This window comes from Argentina silus, assembly GCF_951799395.1.
Source record: "Argentina silus genome assembly, chromosome: 4".
In the NCBI taxonomy this organism is placed as follows: domain Eukaryota; kingdom Metazoa; phylum Chordata; class Actinopteri; order Argentiniformes; family Argentinidae; genus Argentina; species Argentina silus.
The window spans coordinates 10,416,158-10,437,734 of record NC_139658.1 but is presented as its reverse complement, the minus strand read 5'-3'; the positions used below and the strand labels follow the sequence as shown (position 1 = coordinate 10,437,734).

Here is a 21,577-nt window from a genome sequence, read left to right as displayed (position 1 = left end):
AAGGGTCTGTGTGTGAGTGTGTGTTAGAAGATGGGAGATGAACTTTGACCCTGCGCCTACACACTGTGCGATCCATCTCATTTAGCAAGTGGTTGGGGTCGATATAAATCGGCTCCCTCGATGAGTCATCTGATGTCACAAGACACTGTGTGTGTGTGTGTGTGTGTGTGTGTGTATATGTATGCGTGCACTCGCGTGTGTTTGTATGCGTGTGTGTGTGTGTATACATGAGGCATATTTACCTGCTGGTTTGCTCTGCAGTGTGTTCACTACTGTTCCTGCTTTCTCATCTCTTTGCAGAGGATGGAAGAAGGTGTAGATGAGGTCACACTAGAGAGAGAGAGAGGGAGAGAATTAATCAAAGTAGGAGAATTTTTCATTTGGATTTAAATTAAAAAGGAGGCTATTTCCACAGACAGCGAGAGGGGGGGTATCAGTTAATAAGAAAAAAATAACCATGCAACTTATAGACCAACCTCCAGCCCTACTTCCAAAAATAAAAAACATTATGATAATATTACCTAGTACAGTTTGTGTGTGTGTGTGTGTGTGTGTGTGTGTGTGTGTTTGCCACGTGCATGAGAGTAGGACCGTAAAATTGTCCCATTAGATATGCAGTAGGGGGAAGGTGAAATTGAACCCAGTTTGCCAGGAGCCTTTGAGGAAGGACAGTTCTTATATGAGCGTACCCACCCTGTGTGTTTTGTGTGTGTGTGTGTTTTGTGTGTGTGTGTGTGTGTGTGTATGCGTGTAAGGCTGATATCTCTACTTCTTCAGGGAGGAGCTGAATTCTAGGAAACCAGTCAAATTGAAACCATGTTTCATGCACGTACTCACACACACAAGCACGTACGTACTCACACACACACACACACACACACACACACACACACACACACACACACACACACACACACAGACACAGACACAGACACACCTTCCTGGGTCTGTTTTTATGAGCCCCTGCTAATGCACATGTTTGGCCATTTGTGATATTAATAAACAACGGATGAGTCATTCCCACTGGTCATAGTAGCTGTAATTACTGTAGGACTGTAGTAGTAGTAATGGCAGTTGACACAGAAGCTGTACAAATGAAGGAGCTGCTAACAATTTCACTATTTACTTTATATCAGAAAGCAATACAATTCAAAAGAAGAGATTCCAGAATACTGCTTACTTGCACATTTTTGCTAACTTCTTTGAACAGAAGCTTCTGTCTATATGTCCTTAGTCAAAGTGTACTTGTAGCAATCAACGTGGCTTTGAGTATAGCTTTCAACGGTGTAGACATTGTAAAAGAATTGTAAAAAAAATGATCCATCCCATGATGTTTGACAATAAATAACAGAATCTAGATAGTTCTACAGTCATGATAGCCTTGTGCTTCCAATAGACTGAGCCAAACACACAGGGACACGGAGAGCCTGTACTAAAGTTCAAAGGTGAGGGGGTTACCTGGGCGACCTCGTGCGAGGCGTGCACCAGATGCCAGACATATCCGTTCAGCTCGTCTTTCCTCCTATCGGCCATGGCCTCCCCTCGCGAGCGTCCAATCACAAAGCGGCTGGGGAAACTGGGAGGGAACATTCAGGGGTTTCACTTTACAGCCACTGAGTAGTTTTCTCTCTGTGTGCAGCGGTGTGGGTCTGCATGTGTGCACGTGTGTGTGCATGTGTGTGTGTGTCTACGACTGTGTGTGTGTGTGTGTGTGTGTTTGTGTGTGTGTAGCTTCAATTACCTAGGCAGCTTCGAGGAGGGGAAGATGAGACGCAGTTTGCTGTGGAGCTCGTGGAACTCCTCAAAGCTCCTCTGGACCAACACTGCCCCCTGCTGGCCCTCCCGCTCCACCTTCACCACAAACGCCTGAGGAGAGAGAAACGCAAACATCAAATATAGAATCATCGTATTACTTTATTGTTCTTCTGAAGAGAGCAGCCTCACCATATCAATTATACAGTAGGATTAAACCATACACAGCAGAGAGCGTTTCATCAGCAAATGAATATCGTACATGCAATGTAATGGTCCTCTGTGCCTCAGTTGGTAGAGCATGGCGCTAACAACGCTTGGGTTGTGGGTTCGATTCCCGCTGGGACGATATATACAGAAATGTACACACTCCCTGCAATGTAAGTCGCTTTGGATAAAAGCGTCAGCTAAATGGCGTATATTACTATATTACAAGGTAATATATGAGGTATTGACTTTTATTTTATGAAGCTGAAAGCTTGTTCTCTCTGACCAGCAATCCCAATATGTTGATAGTCTTAGTGCTACCAATAGATTCCAGTTCTATAAACACTTGACCTTAATAAGAGGAGTTAATATAATACATAAGAAGTTAATAAGGACTTAATAAGGAGTTTATATCATATATGAGGGGCAAGTATAGTAGCACAGTTAGGAGGTTGTTCGGCTCCGGCTGGAATCCAATGGCAGAATCCGTGCTCTCACCACGGTCTGTACATAAATGTTTACATCCATTCCACTTGACACATTATACAAACAGGATGTGTGTCTGTGTGTAGCTCTAGGCTTCTGTATCCAGTGTTGAGTCTGTACATGCTCGAGCTCCGGGGCGCTCAGTGGTGTAGCACAGTCAGACAGTCTACATCCGGCGATTATAAATTCTCACGCCGTAGTGATGACGCGGCCGGTCGCTCGATCGGCGTATCCTTTACTAGGGCCGGATGTTGCGTGTGTGTGTGTGGCTTTGACTTCCGGACCCTTGACCGGGACCGTACGTCCGTTCTGTGGGTCGGAATGTTGGGATATGGTTATGACGCGGACGGTTAACGTCCGTATCCTTTTCCCCCTCGGACTCTACGCGCGTTGTGTCGGTTTGAATGTCGGAAGGCGGTGATGATGTGGATGTGGTTGTGGTTGTGGTTGGCTTACGTATCCTTTGCTGGGGCTGTAGGTGCGCACGTGCCGACACACGTAGAGGTTGCGTATGACGCCGTCGCTCTTGAGTGTGTGGACGCGGGGGGCGAAGGACAGGACCGGGCGCTCCTCGGACGAGGCGAACTTCATCTGGGCCAGGTTGTGGATGAAGAAGTTGAGCTTGGTGGCCACGCTGCCCAGACTGGACTCTATCAGTCTGGAGGGTCCCGAGGGAGAGAGAAGGAGGGAGGGAGAGAAGGAGAGAGGGAGAGAGAGAGAGAAGGAGGGAGGGAGAGAGAGAGAGAAGGAGGGAGAGAGGGAGAGAGAGAGGCAGGGGCGGGAAGAGAAAGAAAGAGAGAGAGAGAGAGAGAGGTGTCAGTGTGTGTCAAAATGTGTGTGTGAAATGTGCAACGAGTGTGAGAGGAGTAGTGCATGTGTGTGTGTGTGTGTGTGTGTGTGTGTGAGTGTGTGTGTCACCTGGTGAAGTACATGGTGGCGTCTGCCTCTGACTCGTGGGGTCTCAGAGCGTCGTAGACGTACTTCAGATCGTCCAGGTCTGACAGCTCAGGGATCCCACATGACAACATCTACACAATAGAGGACACAATAGAGCTGCATGAGTCTGTGTGTGTGTGTGTGTGTGTGTGTGTGTGTGTGTATCATGTGTAGATTGTGTGTGTGTGTGTACACATGCTGTACCACACCCAAATAAACAGTTGTGTGTGTATATGGTGTATATATTGTGTGGGTGTGTGTGTGTGTGTGTGTGTGTGTGTGTGTGTGTGTGTACACATGCTGTACCACACCCAGATAAACAGTTGTGTGTGTATAAGGTGTATATATTGTGTGTGTGTGTGTGTGTACACATTCTGTACCACACCCAGATAAACAGTTGTGTGTGTATAATGTGTAGATTCTGTGTGTGTGTGTGTGTGTGTGTGTGTGTGTGTGTGTGTGTGTGTGTGCGTGCATGCGTGTACATACCAGTCCCAGCAGGTTGAGGAAGAGGTGTGTGTGTTTGCGGATCAGGTTGTAGGCCTCGCAGCACAGGTCCACAAAGTCGTGGAATCGGCTGGAGGGCTTGTCCCCTCCGTTGATGACGTAGGCCATGTCAGAGGTGAACACAAACGGAGCACGGTCCCTGCCGACCGCAACACGCCACACGGAGGCACGCCCGCACCAATCACAACACAGAAACCACCATCAGAACACACCAGGGTCATTTATGGGCTGATCGGCACAGAGAGACGCTCGTATTATCAGCAAGCACAGATAAATACCAGCATGGTTCCAGCTTATTGTCAATATGATAACAGCGCAATAGTGCCATCTAGCTCTCCGGTGGGCTCGGTGCTTAGGCTGGATTTGTGGTGTTGTTGCCATGCCAACACGTATCCAATCATTTCATATCTATCATTTCATATCTATCATTTCATATCTATCATTTCATATCTATCATTTCAGAGCAAAAGACAAAAGAACACCGCTGGTTCTAGCTACAGACAGTGGGTTCGCTTTCATTTCAAACTGGGACTACATCTCCCAGCATCCTCCCCCTCACCCCCGGCTTACCGTTTGATGTTGCCGAACATCTGCGCGTGTCCCAGGAACTTGCCGAAGTCGATGTGGAACATGTGACCGCTGGTCTTCAGCATGATGTTGTCGTTGTGGCGGTCGCAGATGCCCAGGATGTAGGTGGCCACGCAGCAGCCCGCGCACGAGTAGATGAAGTTCTCCACGGCCTATCACAACACAGGGTTAGAGCCCACCGGTCACATGACTCACACTACGGCTGCTATTCACCACGCTGACGAGGAGACGTCTTGGTGGTCCGGCGTTTGAACGCCAACTAAGGTACGCTTTACATCAAACATGTTGGTTTAAGGGGTTAGGGTTCGTCAGTGTGTGTGAGTGTGTGTGTGTGTGTGTGAGTGTGTATGTATGTGGATGTATGTGTGTGTGTGTGTGTGTGTGTGTGTGTATGCCTGTGCGTTTATCATATGATTTTAATTTCTGTATACTGTATACACAGTGCCCTGCGTAAGTAATGGGGCAGTTAAACATTTTTTCTTCTTTTTGCTCTACACTCCAAAAGTCACTGTGAGGTTAAAGTAGAGATTGTCAGCTTTTATTTGATGGTATTTGTGGACATATTGGTCTCACCCTTCAGAAACTACAACACTTGTTTATGCTTAGTCCTCCTGTTTGGAGTGTAGAGCCAAAACATTTGTTTTGATTTTTTTCACTGTCCCATTACTTACGCAGGGCACTGTATACGCAAGTTTGTGTGTGTTTGTGTGTATGTGTGTGTGTGTGTGTATATGCAAGTGTGTGTGTATATATGCAAGTGTGTGTGTGTGTGTATATATGCAAGTGTGTGTGCGCGTGTGTGTGTGTGTGTGTGTGTGTGTGTACCTTCTCGTACTCGTCCTCGGTGGGGTTGTGTTTCTGCAGCCAGTCTGCCAGGGGGCGGTCCTTGAAGGAGCCAGTGACACCGTGTTCCACCTGGATCTTCCTCAGAGTTTCAGCCTGGGGAATCATCTCTACCATACCTGGAGAGAGAGGGAGGAGAGGGGGAGAGAGGGGGAGAGAGAGGGAGAGAGAGAGAGAGAGAGAGAGAAAAAAATAAATAAAATCAGTAAGATGTCCTTAGTCCCTCTCCAAGCTGTTCAACCTTTTCTCCTCCTTCCTTATCTGCCTCCCCCTCCCTCTTTTCTTCTCCCTCCCTCTCCTCCCTCCCTCTCTCCTCCTCCCTCCCCTCTCCTCACCCCTCCTCCCTCCCTCTCTCCTCACCTCTCCCCCGTCCAGTAGAGAAACACCTGAAGATGACCATCCTCATGTCCAGTCCCTCCTGGATCCAGATCTTGTTCATGATGCGGATGATCTGCAGGGTCAGCATGTCCTGACGCAGGTCGTCCCCCGCCTGGAGAGGAGGGCACAGAGGAGGTCAGAGGTCAACAAGGAGGGGGGGGGCAAAGGTCAGAAGGGGTGTCGAGGATGTCCTACAACTCACAGAGAATTGAGAATCCTACCTTATATTCATCTGTATTGATTTCTATGCTTAGTCATATGTGTGCTGAATAACAATGCATAGGATATGAATAAGAGGTTGTTGTTGTTTTTTTCTGAAAGAGGTGGATACATTTGCCTGTCACCAACTCTGTGGCGGCGGGATTTTGAAGACAATAACACCATATTAATTTCATATGTTGAAGACAAGTCTTCATTGAATTTTCTTTCTTTCTTTTTTTTATAGAAAAGCTTGTTTTGGCAAACATGAAGAGGACAGATGTCAGACAGCTTTGATTGGGAACCTTGAAGATGACGCTGATGTTGTCTCCTCGGGGGTCCAGGCTCTGGAAGGACAGCTTGAGGGGCACGGCGTTGGAGTTGAAGTAGGAGCACGACTAGAGAGAGAGAGAGGAGAAGAGAGAGAGCATTAGATATCACACACACACACACACATTGATATACTGTAAACACAAACACACAGAAGAGAGACAGTGTCTCACTCTCACACACACACACACACACACTCACGTGGATGTTGATGGCTTTGACCAGCATGCCGGGGTTGAGGGGGAGACGACAGCTATTGCTGACTGAGAAGAACTGCTTTACCTCCTCAAGACCCTCTCTCAGGATGGCCTACACACACACACACACACACACACACACACACACACACACACACACACACAAAGTGTTAATACTATGATAAAATGAGTAGGAATCAATTTGTCATCATCACTCCTCCACCTCTGTAACGCCATTATCCAAACTACACACACACACTCACACACACACACGCATACACACGCATACACACACACGTGCACACACACGCACACACACACACACGCACACACACACACGCATACGTACACACGCACAAACACACATGCACACGCATACACACACGCATACACACACACGCACCTGTCTGCTGGAGGGGGAGGCATCGCGGACGCGCTGGGCCACCTTGGCCAGTATGCTGACCAGCCAGGCCTGGCGGTCAAACTCCTCCCTCAGGCCCCGGCCCACGCAGCACAGCAGGGCCGCCAGCAGGTGCTGGTACCTGCCACTGAACTGGCTGTCCTGGAGGGTGTCCTTCAACAACCTGGGGGGGACGGGGGGACAGAGAGAGAGAGGGGATCATAGGATTAAACAAAAGAGGAGGTAGGTAGAGGGGGGTGGGTGGGGGTGGGGGAGAGGAGGTAGAGAGAGTGAAAAAAGGTGAGAGAGGAGAGAAAGAGAGGTGGAGATGGAGAGAGCGAGAGAGAGATAGATAACACAAAAAGATCCACTTTCATGCTTCATCCAGTGTCAGTGTGTTATGACTTGAGCAGTTCCGTATCTCACCAGCAGGTGGCGAAAAAGTGAGCATGTGTTGGGTCTGTGTGTGTGGGTGGTGTGTCTGCGTGTGTGGGTGTGTGTTCACATGTTACAGAGGGGGAGGGGGGAGCAGGGGGGAGTCTCACCAGAAGAGGTAGTGCGCAATGCGCATGTCCCCTATGGCTCTCCGTAGCAGGAAACGCACCAATGGGCTGTCCAGGTAACACTCATACTTCAAAGCCTGAAGGGGAGAGAGAGAGAGAAAGGGAAGGAGGAGGGAGGTGAAGAAAGGTATTTCAGTGAGGAGGAGGGAAAGGATAAACTAGGTTGTGTTTGGGGGGGTATGTGAGTGTTTGTGTGTTACCTGCACCAGCTGTGGTAGGAAGTCAAGCAGCTCTGGATCAGAGATGGAGTCCATCCACTGTACAGCGGTCCGCCTCAACTCCTGATCTGGAAACCTAGGAGACACACACACACACACACACACACACACACACACAGACACACACACAGACACACACACAGACACGACTTAGTTGGTTCCACATCTACATGAAGCGGTCCTACGTCCCCATCGTCATACAGAGGTCGCAGGGCTACTCAGCGGTGCTGATCTGTTGACTTGGATTTCGACGTATTGAAATGCCATGACATTTCCATTCAAGGACAAGACACAGTCCTGAACATGTCCAAGCCCCCCCCTCCCCCCCACACCCCCCTGTCTCCCTGCTGGAACCATGGCCCCCAAGCAGCCACCAGCCTGCCACACCAGACAAGACCCCAGGCTACAACACACACAGCTCTGCTCCCCAACACATCACGACAAGGTCATCTGGCGCCCACAGAACTGGCCACTTGGGGCCGGTTAAAGCAAAGTATGTGTGTGTATGTGTGTGTGTGTGTGTGTGTGTGTATGTGTGTGAGTGTGTCTCTCTCCCTTACGTGCCGTGCAGGAGGCCCAGGGCGTCCAGGTGGTTGAGGCACGCCCACTGGCGCAGCAGGGCGTAGACGTCGGGCAGACACGCCCACTCCCAGCGGGGGGCGCTAGCCAGCACCAGGGGCAGGGCGCCGCTCTCCGCCTGGCAGAAGGACCGCTTCTCCCACAGCAGACGCTTGTCCTCCGGGGTCAGCCTGGAGGGGGGGGGGGGGGGGGGGGGAGAGAACACGTAGAATTCAATAGATTTAACACAACACATTGAGAGGTATTGGAGTTGGATCAGACGCATGTTAATCAACAGAATTGATGCAACCGAATTCAACCAGAGTGGGAGGCTGGCGGAGGGGGAAACCGGAGGACAAGCTCATTGTGATGCTCGGCATGGAATGGGGAATGGTAAGGCGTGTTTGGTAACGTTCCTCGTTCCATTCCACGCATTTCTCCTCTGCCAGCCTCGCCTGAATTCAACCACATTGAAATTGAGAGAGAGAGACAGAGAGAGAGTGAGAGAAAGAGAGAGACAGAGAGAGACAGAGAGAGAGTGAGAGAAAGAGAGAGACAGAGAGAGAGTGAGAGAGAGAGAGAGAGAGTGAGAGGGCAGAGGATGTGGGCAGAGGGGGGGTAGATGGATGGAGGCAGTTCTCCTTTTCTTTTTCCAAAAGCAAAAGGAAGGAGAGAGACAAATCTGCCGGTCTGCCTCCCAAGAAACAAAGTGCAGCCGTGTCGATGCTCCCGGGCCAACGCCACAATCAATGTTCCCTTTGTCTGCTGTCCATGGCCACGTTCACTCACTTGGTCATCGCTTTGGCCACAGTCGGCTAATAGGGTTCGACCCATTCAAAAGATGAGTAACAGAGGAAAAACTGCAAAAATGGACAGATCGAGAATGTCGGGGGGGGGGAGAGACAGAGAGAGAGAGAGAGAGAAATATGGAGAGGATAAAAGGGAGGAGAATTAAAGGGCTGAATTGAATGGAGATGCCTGGCACGGCAATGACAGACTGCAGGTCAGTGAGGACGTTTCTCTCTCACACACACACACACACACACACACCAACTTTGCACAGAGGGCTGGGTATCCACAAGGTATCCCTAACTACTATAACAGAGACACGTGCATACACACACACACACACACACACACACACATACATATATACACACACACACACACACACACATTATCTCTAACTACTGTAACAGACACAACAGAAGGCTGGGGAAAGACTTGTCTCTGTTAGGAATGGCTAATCTTTCCTTGGTACAGCTGTTTCCATTGGCTGAGTATACAGTGTCCTTGTTTGGATTGGCTGAAAAAGTTGGACACAGTTGTTGCAATTGGACGAGCACCTCAGCTGAACTTCCAGCTTGGACACTGATGAAAATTAAAAACTAAGACTGTTGAAGAATCTGTTCTGCACACACACACAGCTCTGGTGTGCCTACCTTATTAAAGACAGACACAGACAGTAATACACACACACACACACAGAACACACACACACACACAACACACTTCTGGTGTGCCTACCTTATCAAAAACATACACAGACAGTAATACACACACACACAGCTCTGATGTGCTCCCTTATCTAAAATGGAAAACTCAATAGAAACACACACTAGATTAGTGTGCGTGCACACACAGACACACACACACACACACACACACTTCCCCTTCCTTCCCTCACTCTTCCATCTTTCAAAGGCACGCTCCAAAGCCTCAGAAACAGACTCCGGTCTGGAGGTAAACACCAAAACACACTCTGCTCCAAGATAAACACTGGATTTGTTTATCTCTATGACAACACACAGGGGACACAGCCGAGCATAAACTACTACAAGGAGCTAAGCCACACACACACACAGATACACACACACACACACACACAGATACACACATAGATACACAAATACACACACAGATACACACACAGACATCTCCCTCCTCCTCCTCTTCTCTGCTGACACAGTCCTTTGAGCAGGTGTCGTGAGGCAAGTAGAGACAAGTGGAATTCAACCTCCCTAAACCTGTCTACTCCTATTAAAGCTTTACAGAGGGTTTTACTAGAACATCTAGGGTTTCGGTCTGGAACATAAGAGGCCTAGAACCACCGAAAAACCCACCTCCAAACACACTCCCTGCTGGGCAGACACCAGCCAGCACATGTTCATACTCTTGTCTGATAGTGTCACCGATTACCGTCCAGTGACCTTTCGGTCCGTGACCTTTTCATGCTTTGTATTTCTGTACAGCACTGCTACCCACACACGCAGACACACACACACACACACACACACACACAGAGGCCTATCTGTATTGGGCCACTGTGGTAAATGTGACTTCGCCACCCCCCTCACAGAGGACAAAAGAGGAGATGAGAGGGGGAGGGGGAGAGAAGAGAGGGAGGGGGTGGAGGGAGGAAAAAGAGGGGGTATAACATCATCTGGGTATAGAGTCCACACCAGCTGCTGCTATGACATCACTCATCGACTAACCCCCCCACCCCCCTCATTTCCCTCTCACCCCCCCATTTCCCTCCTGCCTCCATCCCCCTTTCATTCCCCCTCCCCTAAAACCATGTAAAGCGCGCACACACACACACACACACAGGCACACACACACAGGCACACACACAGCTTGTATATCTCCTGTCTGTCCCCTAGCCTCATTATGGACCATTAACACCAGTTAATAGCCAACACAGGCAATGTGTTCTCCAGCCGCTGGGTTGTGTGTGTGTGTGTGTGTGTGTGTGTGTGTGCGTGTGCTACTAGCATCTATTTTTCATAGAGGCTCTTTCTCGTGACGATCATCTTCTAAATGCCTCAAATGTAAATATGTCAGGCAATGTACAATAACCCATAATTCTTCAGTAATTAAAGTCAGCGAAACAGGGATGCATGTCAGTCACGGAACAATAAGGTCTGATGCAACTCTCTGACACTGACATTTTGTCTGTAGTGTGTATAATATATATATATATCATATAGACTTTCTATCCTGGGTGAAGACGTCAGAAGAAAGAGAGAGACTGCCGATATTGAGAGAGGGAGAGAGAGAGAGAGACAGAGACAGAGAGAGAGACAGAGAGACAGAGAGAGAGACAGAGACAGAGACAGAGACAGACAGAGACAGACAGAGACAGAGACAGAGACAGAGAGAGACAGAGACAGAGACAGAGACAGAGACAGAGACAGAGACAGAGACAGAGACAGACAGAGACAGAGACAGACAGAGACAGAGAGAGACAGAGACAGAGACAGAGACAGAGACAGACAGAGACAGAGACAGAGACAGAGACAGACAGAGACAGAGACAGAGACAGACAGAGACAGCGACAGCGAAAGAGAAAGAGAAAGAGAAAAAGAGTGTGTGACAGAGACGTGTGGGAGAGCCACCTCCGAGCGTTTCCCCTCTCACCAGAAGAGGGACTTCTTGTGCAGGACATCCTGTAGCTGTCTCTGGCTGTGCTGGTCCAGACGTGAGAACTCGTACTGGGGGCTGAACTCGGCTGGGGGCGGGGTGCTGAACCTCACCTCGAACGACGACGTGGGGAAGTCCACCTGCAGGGGCGGAGGGCAGAGGTCAGAGGTCAAACTAACAACAACAACAGCAGCAGCGAGGGTTTTAAGACGCTGACCTCTTTAAGGATGGGGCAGACGTCTAGGAACGCATGCAAAGATGGTGAGGACGGCCATGTTTACAAAGCCTGGATTATGTTCACAAAGCCTGGCGCACACACACGCGCACAAAATAATACACACATCCTTTATAGTGGACCCAAAAAAGATGTACTGAGGACAGGAGAGAGAGAGAAAGAAAGAGAGAGAGAGAGAGAGAGAGAGAGAGAGAGGGGAGGGATGGGGTGAGATACAGACACAGTATTGAGTGTTGAGGAAGCCACGTGGAGCAGCGATGGAAGGCATAACAGATGGAAAGCCAGAGAGATCAAGAGAGTTCAAACGCAGGGCTGCCCACAGAGAGGAACGACTTTCAGAAGGGGAGAGAGGGAGAGACAAAAAATAAAGAGGGGAAGAATGTGAAAAATGAGGTCAGAGAGAGTGAGAGGTTTGACGGTGTGCTGGAGGTTTGGGGATATTGTGTGTGTGTGTGTGTGTGTGTGTGAGAGGGGGTAAGCCTTGGGTTAATGAACGACAGATGTGCACCAGGACCCAGATGTGTCTTATCTGAGGTGGGGGTTAGTGTGTGTGTGTGTGTGTGTGTGTGTGTGTGTGTGTGTGTGTGTGTGTGTGTGTGTGTGTGTGTGTGTGTGTGTGTGTGTGTGTCTACATAATGAACTTTCCCTCAGTCATACAGTGTGAAGCTTGAAATTAAGTCGCTAATGAGGAGTGTCTGCAGTAGGAAACACACACACACGTACACACTTCAACACAGGCCACTGCACTGAGACAAAGACCCAGTGGGCACAAGTGCCTGCGGGTAGTTGGCAGTGGAGGAAGCACAGAGTTTATACAACAATACTGCAGAGGGGAACAATTATGGGAGGAGAATAGTGTTTTGTTTGAGTGTGTGTGTGTGTGTGTGTGTGTGAGCGAGAGTGTGTGTGTGTGTGTGTGTGTGTGTGAGAGAGTGGCAGAAAGAGAGTGAGAAAAAAAAAGAGAGAGGAAACAAGTCAAATAGAGCGAAAGAGAGAGAGAGAGAGTGTGTGTGTGTGTGTGTGACGGTGTGTGTGTGTGTGCGGGGGTGTCAGAGGGGAGGCTACACACTGTAATATTAAGGGTTGACTTTTTTGGGGGGGCCAGAGCAGGACCATCTGACCTACTTTCAGGTCTGTACTACAGTCAGGAGAGAGAGAGTGTGTGTGTGTGTATGTGTGTACGTGTGTATATGCATGTGTGCGTGTGTGCGAGAGAGACAGAGAGACAGAGAGTGTGTATGTGCATGCATGCGTGTGTGTGTGTGTGTCCATCTGTGTGAATCCACTCCAGGGACGTATCCCCTTTTATGTAAAACGTTCACCAACGTAGACAGTAGTCAGGTCAGTGAGCCAGTTACGTAAGATAAAACTCTGCAGGAGCACTTTAATCGTCTGTGACTCCAAAATACCTGCTCTACACCGCTCTAAAACAGCTCACGGGAACATCAATCTTTCATGTGTACAGTAGCTCACCGAGGAGCATCCACCTGTACTGACCACGCTGAGAGATTTGAAGAGTTTTAAGAGGTTTCTGGGAACATGGGCTGGTAATAATCTTCTGCAACATCTAACTGGAGGGAAATGTGTTTTGGACCACAGGGAGAGGGAGGGGGGAGAGAGAGAGAGGGAGGGAGTGAGGGTGAGAGAGGGGGGAGTGAGGGTAGGGAGGAGAGCAAGGAAGGAAAGTTGGACAGGAGAGATGGCGTGAGGAAAGGAGAGAGAGAGGGAAAGAGAAAGAGAGGAGCGGGAAGGAGAAGAATGGAACCTGGAGGTGGACAACAGGGAATGTAACTGCTCTGTGACAGCTAGAATAGACAGACAAAATAGAGAGAGAGAATGGAAGGAAGAGGAGGAGTGACTAGGTGATATTGACGTACATGTGTGTGTGTGTGTGTGTGTGTGTGTGTGTGTGTGTGTGTGTGTGTGTGTGTGTGTGTGTGGCCCAGTTACCTGCAGGATGACACTGTCAGGCTGGCTGAAGTTGGGTGAGCTGGAGCGAGCGTTTCCACTTCCTGGAGTCGAGGGCCACAGCCCCAGCAACTTCCTGCCACATGTGAGGATGCTGTGGGGGGGGAGGCAGATGATTAGGGTCACTGCGCAACACACACACACACACACACACACAAAAGAACGAGAGAACGGAAGAAAGAAAGAAAAAAAGGCTGATGACACTGCTGTTAGAACTCAGTCAGGGATGTACATTATGTGTAGACCCCAGCTGTGACTAGGCGGACCATAACACACACACACACACAGGTTCACTGGATTTTCATTGGGCTAGGTTCCGGATGACATCACCACAGCTGGCCTTGTCGCCCCCCCCCCTCCATCTCAATTCCAGCTGCTCTGCAGACTCAGCTCCACGTTGTTGACCCATCTGACTGTTACCTCTGCTTGTCCTGTGTGAACTGATGACTGGTGGACTGTTAGCCCCTGTCCAGCGCTACTGTGTGTAGAGTAGCCTGTGGCGCTATGGGGGACATCGACAAAGTAACAATGCTCTGTTTTCCTCATGAGAGAGTATGTATTTGTTGTAAGTCGCTTTGGATAAAGGCGTCTGCTAAATGCCATAAATGTAAATGTGAATGCAAATGGAAGGAGTGTTCGCAGCTCCCTATGGAGTCTGTGAGGGGGACCAGTGACATAGCGGAGGGGTAAAGGCAGGTAAATGGCGTCGACGCACCTCTTTTTGGGGTGAAAGGAGTTTATCCACCTTTTTGCGAAAACGTGGGCATTTTAACACTAGCGTTTACATTCAGAATTTTTTTTTCTACTACTACTGTACGATCACTGGAAGAGATGTTGTAGCTAGTTAGTCTTTAAATCCTAATCTGAACTCTCTTCTGCACTCAGGTTAAAAGAGACTTCGCTATTGTCGCCGCAATGGGGACTAGATATGGTCCGATTAGCTTGTTGTAGTAGCATGGTGACGGTTGTAGCATTAGCATTAGCTCTAGACTGGGACAGTGCTTTGGATTGGGACAGTGTAGCGTTAACTTTTAGCCTAGCCTAGCCAACATTTAGCGTCTTCTGTTACTCACTGTCTGAAGTTGAAGAGCGGCATGGTGACCCAGCCCAGGGCCTCCATGCTGCGGCGCTGCTTGCCCTTCTCCTCTGTGCCCCCAGGGGGAGGTAGAGCGCTGGCGTACAGGGTCACCGTCAGCTGGGTCTCCCGTGGCAACTGGTTGATCTGCACTGGGAAGCACACCCTGGAGAGGGGAAGAGAGAGGGGGGGAGAGGGAGAGAGAGGAAAGAGAAGATGGTATAGAGAGAGAGAGAGAAAGAGAGAGAGAGTTCAATCGTGGATGAGTCCTTTCGAGAAACTATGATAAAGTTTGCAGATTTCAACGTGACACATACACTCACCGAACACTTTATAAGGAACACCTGTACACCTTCTTATGGTGGAGGTGGTGTAATGGTGTGGGGAATGTTTTCTTGGCACACTTTGGGCCCGTTAATACCAATCAATCATCGCTTGAATGCCACAGCCTATTTGAGTATTGTTGCTGACCATGTGCATCCCTTCATGGCCACAATTTACCCATCTTCTAATGGCTACTTCCAGCATGATAATGCACCATGTCACAAAGCAAAAGCCATCTCAAACTGGTTTCATGAACATGACAATGAGTTTAGTGTTCTTCAGTCACTGGATCTGAATCCAATAGAACACCTTTGGGATGTGGTAGAACGGGAAATTCACAGCTTGAAAGTGCACCTGGAAAATCTGCAGGAATTGTGTGACGCAACCATGTCAACATGGACCAGAATCTCAAAGGAATATTTCCAACATCTTGTGGAATCAATGCCACGAAGAATTGAGGCTGTTTTGAGAGCAAAGGGAGGCCCTACCCAATATTAGTGTAGTGTTCCGAATAAAGTGCTCGGTGAGTGTATATTCTTATAGAAAGCGATAGGTTTCACATCTCTATCAACAGAGGCTGTAGCATGCCTGCTGTTCCACCATATTTAGACCTTTATCTAAATACCCATGCGACCTAGCTGTGTGCTATCAACACCTCTCCTAGATGAAAGAGCATATCTCCTCTCCTCACACTTCAAAGGCTAGTTAGCCTGAAATGTACTAGCATCTGGCTAACTAAAAATAGGCCTAGGCCCTAGACAGTTAAATTGTCAGTTAAATCCTACTGGTGGCATTGTTAGCCCTATGCTATGCTAACTGAAAACTATAGCCTACTTACATAAGAGGCAGAGGGCGCCGGCTTGCTCCAAACACTACTTAACCCTCGGTCAACCAAATACCCAAACTGTTTACCTTCTGGACATTGCTACCACCATTAAACAGTTGGTGGAAGGTTACCTTACAAGGTTTTGCACATGGAGTAAACCACGGTCTATTTATGCTTATTCAACCACCAACTCAAAAGCAACAAGCTGCAAGTTGTAAACACAGGACGGCCTAAAGACTGAACGGAAGGAATACGTATGTACAGGTCAAGGTCTTGAGTCATGTTGTTATTGTTATTGTTGCGTTCTACGTACGACACATCTTCTGGACACTCCTACAATAATACAGAAACGATCAGCTGCTCTTCTGTACCAGAGCTTGAAATATCCACCCGGATACCAGACTAAAAATGTCACAATAATGACGCTTTGAAACTAAAGAAAAATAATCACAACAATAGTGGTCCGAAAATAACCCCAGGGATGGACAATGCATCAAGCACAGGAGGTTGACAGGGATCAAAGTCACCGGATGACACATCCAGTAGGGTGCCTTCACATCGCTATCAAAGGACATGGTCACGGACACACACACACACAAGGACACACACAGACACACACAAGGACACACACACAAGGACACACACACAAGGACATACACAAAACCAACGGAAAAGTAGGTTAATGCTGACGGGACTGGAAGCAGTGGACAAATAGAACACCTGGTGCTAGGATGAGAGCCAGTAAGCCTCTGGAATACAGCACTAGTCATTAGTGGTATACTAGACCGTTACAACAACCACGGTAGGCCGACACATCTGTAAGGACGGTTCTGATAGGTGGAGGTGTCTGTAAGGAGTTTTCTGATAGGTGGAGGTGTCTGTAAGGAGCTTTCTGATAGGTGGAGGTGTCTGTAAAGAGCTTTCTGATAGGTGGAGGTGTCTGTATGGTGCTTTCTGATTGTGGAGTTCTGGTTGTAGAGTATGTGGTGTGTCGGGTTGCCTACCTCTGGTCCCAGACCACCAGGTGGAAGAGGTACTTGCTGACAGACTGCTTGCTGGTGTGCTGGGGGGCACAGAGCTCCGCCCCTCCATGGGTCAGTGAGCAGGACAGGAAGAAGCCCTCGTAGCTGGCAGGAAGAGGAAGAAAAAGACCACTGAGGAGAGGAAATCACCATATGGCATCATGGAGATGGTCATCAAAATGATACACAGTGCCGTCAATTCATGAAGCAGGATTATATCATTCACTTGAAATATATATATATATATATATATATATATATATATATATATTGTAAACTGTGCATGTTCACTGATTTAGAGATCCACTATTGCATCCTACTGTCTGTTCGTTTTAAGATAAGGACAGTTGAACTCAACGAGAATGCTAACGTTACCAGTTCCTCAGCGAACTGCTGTAGCGATGCTAGGAGCCTACAGTATGGCAGAGTGGAGAAGAAAACTCAAGAAACCATGTTGGAGTCATGTGGTGTTATGGAAAACAGGGGGGGATGGGGGTGGGGGTGGGGGGGAGAGAGAGAGAGAGAGAAGCTACTTCTCAGCATGGTGATGGTGGGAGCACAGAAACGACTTGGTGTTGAGTTGGCGTGCCGAGCTCTCATGCGAGCGTTTGTGGAGGAAAAGCACGTGACTGGATTCAGTTGGCTTTCTTGGCATGAACAAGCTAATGTTTACACTGCCAGAGCATGACCAAAGGGAAGATGGGAAGGAACAATAAGGGCCATAATAAAAAACAAAACAATAAACAGCTTACGGCCCACTGGCCGTCCTTCAGGATGTAGCACAAAGTTACACATTTTGCTTTTAAGGTTTTACATTTGGGTATTTCGGCCAGTTATTTTTCAGTAATTGTTATCCATTCTTTGTGGATTTCAGACATTTTTGGGGGAAAAAATCTCTCTAATTTCACTGTACTGTTGGCATGAGGTTAGGAAATGTTCCCTGGTTTCTACCTCATTTTGTGAGCATTTTTATTTCTTTCCCTCCCTCTTTCTCTCCCCCCTCTCCTTCTCATTTAATCTGGATGTTACCCTCTCCTGCATTATTAAACGTGTGCAGGAGCCAGGGGGGAAGAAGGCAGAGGGAAGGCTTTTCCCAGGAGAGGATGGATAAAAAGGAATCATGAAAGTATTCCTCTAAAAGGAATAGCAGGCGCAGGGGCCGGGGGAAAAACACTCCAAACTTGTTACACAGAGTTGGATGATTATAGCAGAGAAACAGTGAGTCAATTGGGAGGTATTCACAAATTGGTGGCATTTTGTTTTACAGTGCAATTATAGTATCATTTTACCACGTATTTAGGCTTCTTCGGGAGTTTACATGATAATAACTTATTTTATTTTTTACTTCCCTAACAAAAGTTAAGTGTTATAAATGGTGTAAAAGTGGTAGTTCAAATGTGATTTCAGAGTGGATGAAATGATGAGGATATTGGATGTATTGAGATGAATATTGAGTCACCACACACACAAACCCACACACACACTCCTCTGCACCCTTCACACACAGATGGCATGCGACACAGCAGTCACCCTCCAACACAGCCGGACAGGTGCCTAGCGACCAGCCAGCACTCAGCCCCGCCCCCCTGGGGTCAAAGGTCAGGCAGGGTTCCCAGGCTGTCACCCTTTGTCAGGGACCAATCACATGCCAGCAGCAGTTTCAGGGGGAGACAAAGGAGCCAGCCGACTGAGGTCCGGGAGGGGAGGGGGGGGATGTGTGTGTGTGTGGTGGGGGGGGGGGACCATTCATGTGGCTGTCAGGGGGTGGAAGAGAGGGAGGGCGTGGGCTGAACCCATTCCAGCACACTGCTGTGTGAATGGGGGAATGATGGCAGAGTCAGGGGTGAGGGTGAGGGTGAGGGTGAGGGGAGAAGAGTAAAAAATAATGAAAGACAGGGTAAGATACAGAGGCTGAAGGGAACGACAGAGACAGGATAGAGGAAAAATACAGGGAAATAGTGTAAATCGGGGGGGGGGGGTTGGTGTGTAGAGTGTCTGGGTATGAGGGGGGAATGGGTGGGGCGGGGGGGGGACAGTGGCAGTTCATCTGTGTGTGGAGGTGGAGATGGAGCCATGCCAGGGGGGGGGGGGGGGCAAAGAGGAGAGGGACAGTTGTTGACATGATGAATGGAAGAGCCAAGGGGAGGAGTTGGGCTGGGCTGAATACACACAGGGCAATGTGGAGGGAGTGAGAGGGAGAGGGAGAGGGAGAGGGAGAGGAGGCAGAGGAGGCTGGTTCTCAGGGGTCTCTATGCTCCATGTAATCCTTGTGGATTATACTGAGGATATCCAGCCGAAACAGCTGGCACAGTGTGTGCGTGTGTATTTGTGTGTATTTGTGTGTGTGTGTGTGTGTGTGTGTGTGTGTGTGTTTTTTCAAGAGCTCAAGAATCTGACCTATTTGGGACCTTTGCACTCACAATCCTTCTGGATTCATAAAAAAGTAATCAAAAGTGTGTCTCTGCATGTCTACGTTACTGTGTGTGTGTGTGTGTGTGTGTGTGTGTGTGTGTGTCTACCTGGCAGCCCAGGTGATGGGGATGCGGTGCGCAGCGAAGATGCTGAAGGACAGCACGTTGGTGACCAGGCCAGCCTCCTGCATGGGCGCCGTGGCCCGGTTGCTTTGCGGCGTGGTGTGGAAGTTAGCGTTGAACGTGCTACAGTACAGCTCCACCAGATCCAAAATGGCCGCCGTCAGCTTCTCCACCACATTTTCTGTAAAAGGGGATTTCAACTTTCATTTAGCAAACTTTTCCAACAGCGAGTCCCAAAAGGTGTGGATGGTGGAATCGCCACATCATCCAAAAGAATCATTTCAAAACAAATACGTGTCACGAAAACCATCACAGAGAAGGACTAAAAAATAAAGACCGTGAAATACCAGACATAAACAAACGTGTTCCAATACCAACGTCTCTCCAGACAGCTCCCTATTACTGTTCGCGCTAATCTCAAATAAACTCAGTCATCCATAACCTAAACACACCAAAACTAAAACCACAAACAAGTATTTTGGTCTGCTCGCCATCTTATGACCCGACTGCTTCTCCTACAGTGAGGGATGACCACGCGACCTCTCCTATTTCTGCACTTGGAATGTAAACTTGAAGCCTGTTCAACATTCCTCAGCTGACTCAACATCAACAGACCAGCTGACCTGCTCCCAAGCGTATCTGTCTCTGTATTAAATAGGAACGTCGACTAGAACACCACTCTCCAAAAACTGATATTTCCTACCGTTTATCTTTAACAAGTACGCGTTGATGTAAAACCTTATGTCGGCGGCCATGTTTTTCCTTCCAGATAATGGTCTGTTTACATTTAGAAGAAAATGGGTTTCACGCCATTTTTTTTCCGTTCTGGACGAGCACTAGCACATCACCCAGCCCTTGATGAGCTGAATCTGGTGTGTCAGTGCTGGGCTGGACAGAAAATGTTCAACCCTGGATGGGGCACCGGCACCAGGACCAAGAGTGGAGAAAAGAAGGCATCTGTCTGGTTCTTTCTCTCTCTCTCTCTCTCTCTCTCTCTCTCTCTTTCATCTCTCTGGTTCTGTCTCTCTCTCTCTCTTTCATCTGTCTGGTTCTCTCTCTCTTTTTCATCCTTCTGGTTCTCTCTCTTTCTCTTCTGGTACGGTGGGATGGGGGGGGTTGTGTCCTGTCTGAAGCTGAAGCCACCTACGGTATATATGTGTCCTTCCTGTTTATGTGGCTGGGTTAGGGACATCCTCAGAGTACAAGGGACGTCCGTAGGGTGAGGAAGTCAGGGACACGTCCTTGACAACACACCACGGCACGGAGCTGTGACCCCGCCGTGACCTCACTGTGGCTACAGGAGCGGAAGCAACCAGATGGGACCGTCTTTACTCTACTTACTGCTCTCTCTCTCTCTACTTCCTATCTGATCTCTCCATTTCTCCCCCCTCCTCCCCCCTCCCCCACCCCTTTTCATATGCTATCTGTCCTCTAACGCTTCCCTCTGTCCTCTCTCTCTCTCTCCACTCGGTCTCATTATACCCTCTGTCTATCTCATCTCTCCTCTCCCTCTCTCCCTCTCCCAACTCCCTACTCTCCGCCGTCAACTTAATCTCCCCTCATTCATCTCTCCTCTCGACTCCTCTCCTATCCTCCCACTCTTATCTCACCCCCCCCCCCCCTCCCTCCCCCCTGTGGACATCCTAATCAACCCAGTTCATCAGTGCTATATTACCAAGTCATTATAGCACATCGGTGGAGGCTGGTGAAGGTAGAAATCGGAGGACAGGCTCATTGTACGGGCACGCTTGATACCATTGGTGTTTGATACCATTTCTCATTCCGTTCTGTGCATTACAATGAGCCTGTCCTCCGATTTCTACCTCCACCAGCCTCCCCTGGAGAACACAGAGTAACCTACCTCTGTAGTCTCTGTTGACCAGCAGTGAGGCATCCTGAGGAAAAACAGACAGACAGACAGACAGACAGACAGACAGAGACAGCGTTACAGACTGTGGATGTCTCATCTCACCATTACATTAATTATGCACGCACTGAGACACAATGAT

The 21,577-nt window shown here is 48.7% G+C and overlaps 1 protein-coding gene across 1 annotated transcript in view; it reads right to left on the bottom strand.

The window, feature by feature from the left end:
• The window catches only part of pik3c2b (phosphatidylinositol-4-phosphate 3-kinase, catalytic subunit type 2 beta), a 40,362-nt gene that overhangs the window by 5,748 nt on the left and 13,037 nt on the right, over nucleotides 1-21,577 (bottom strand). Inside the window, exons 10-30 of the mRNA XM_083667743.1 lie at nucleotides 21,430-21,463; nucleotides 19,554-19,749; nucleotides 17,017-17,139; nucleotides 14,861-15,028; nucleotides 13,770-13,881; nucleotides 11,582-11,724; nucleotides 8,164-8,352; nucleotides 7,586-7,679; nucleotides 7,368-7,462; nucleotides 6,826-7,006; nucleotides 6,427-6,534; nucleotides 6,201-6,293; nucleotides 5,680-5,809; nucleotides 5,302-5,438; nucleotides 4,459-4,628; nucleotides 3,871-4,027; nucleotides 3,364-3,473; nucleotides 2,902-3,103; nucleotides 1,742-1,866; nucleotides 1,459-1,576; nucleotides 243-330 (exon numbers count right to left, since the gene is read on the bottom strand). Coding sequence (XP_083523869.1) covers nucleotides 243-330; nucleotides 1,459-1,576; nucleotides 1,742-1,866; nucleotides 2,902-3,103; nucleotides 3,364-3,473; nucleotides 3,871-4,027; nucleotides 4,459-4,628; nucleotides 5,302-5,438; nucleotides 5,680-5,809; nucleotides 6,201-6,293; nucleotides 6,427-6,534; nucleotides 6,826-7,006; nucleotides 7,368-7,462; nucleotides 7,586-7,679; nucleotides 8,164-8,352; nucleotides 11,582-11,724; nucleotides 13,770-13,881; nucleotides 14,861-15,028; nucleotides 17,017-17,139; nucleotides 19,554-19,749; nucleotides 21,430-21,463 — 2,773 coding nt within the window. The remainder of the gene's footprint in view (nucleotides 1-242; nucleotides 331-1,458; nucleotides 1,577-1,741; nucleotides 1,867-2,901; nucleotides 3,104-3,363; nucleotides 3,474-3,870; nucleotides 4,028-4,458; nucleotides 4,629-5,301; nucleotides 5,439-5,679; nucleotides 5,810-6,200; nucleotides 6,294-6,426; nucleotides 6,535-6,825; nucleotides 7,007-7,367; nucleotides 7,463-7,585; nucleotides 7,680-8,163; nucleotides 8,353-11,581; nucleotides 11,725-13,769; nucleotides 13,882-14,860; nucleotides 15,029-17,016; nucleotides 17,140-19,553; nucleotides 19,750-21,429; nucleotides 21,464-21,577) is intronic.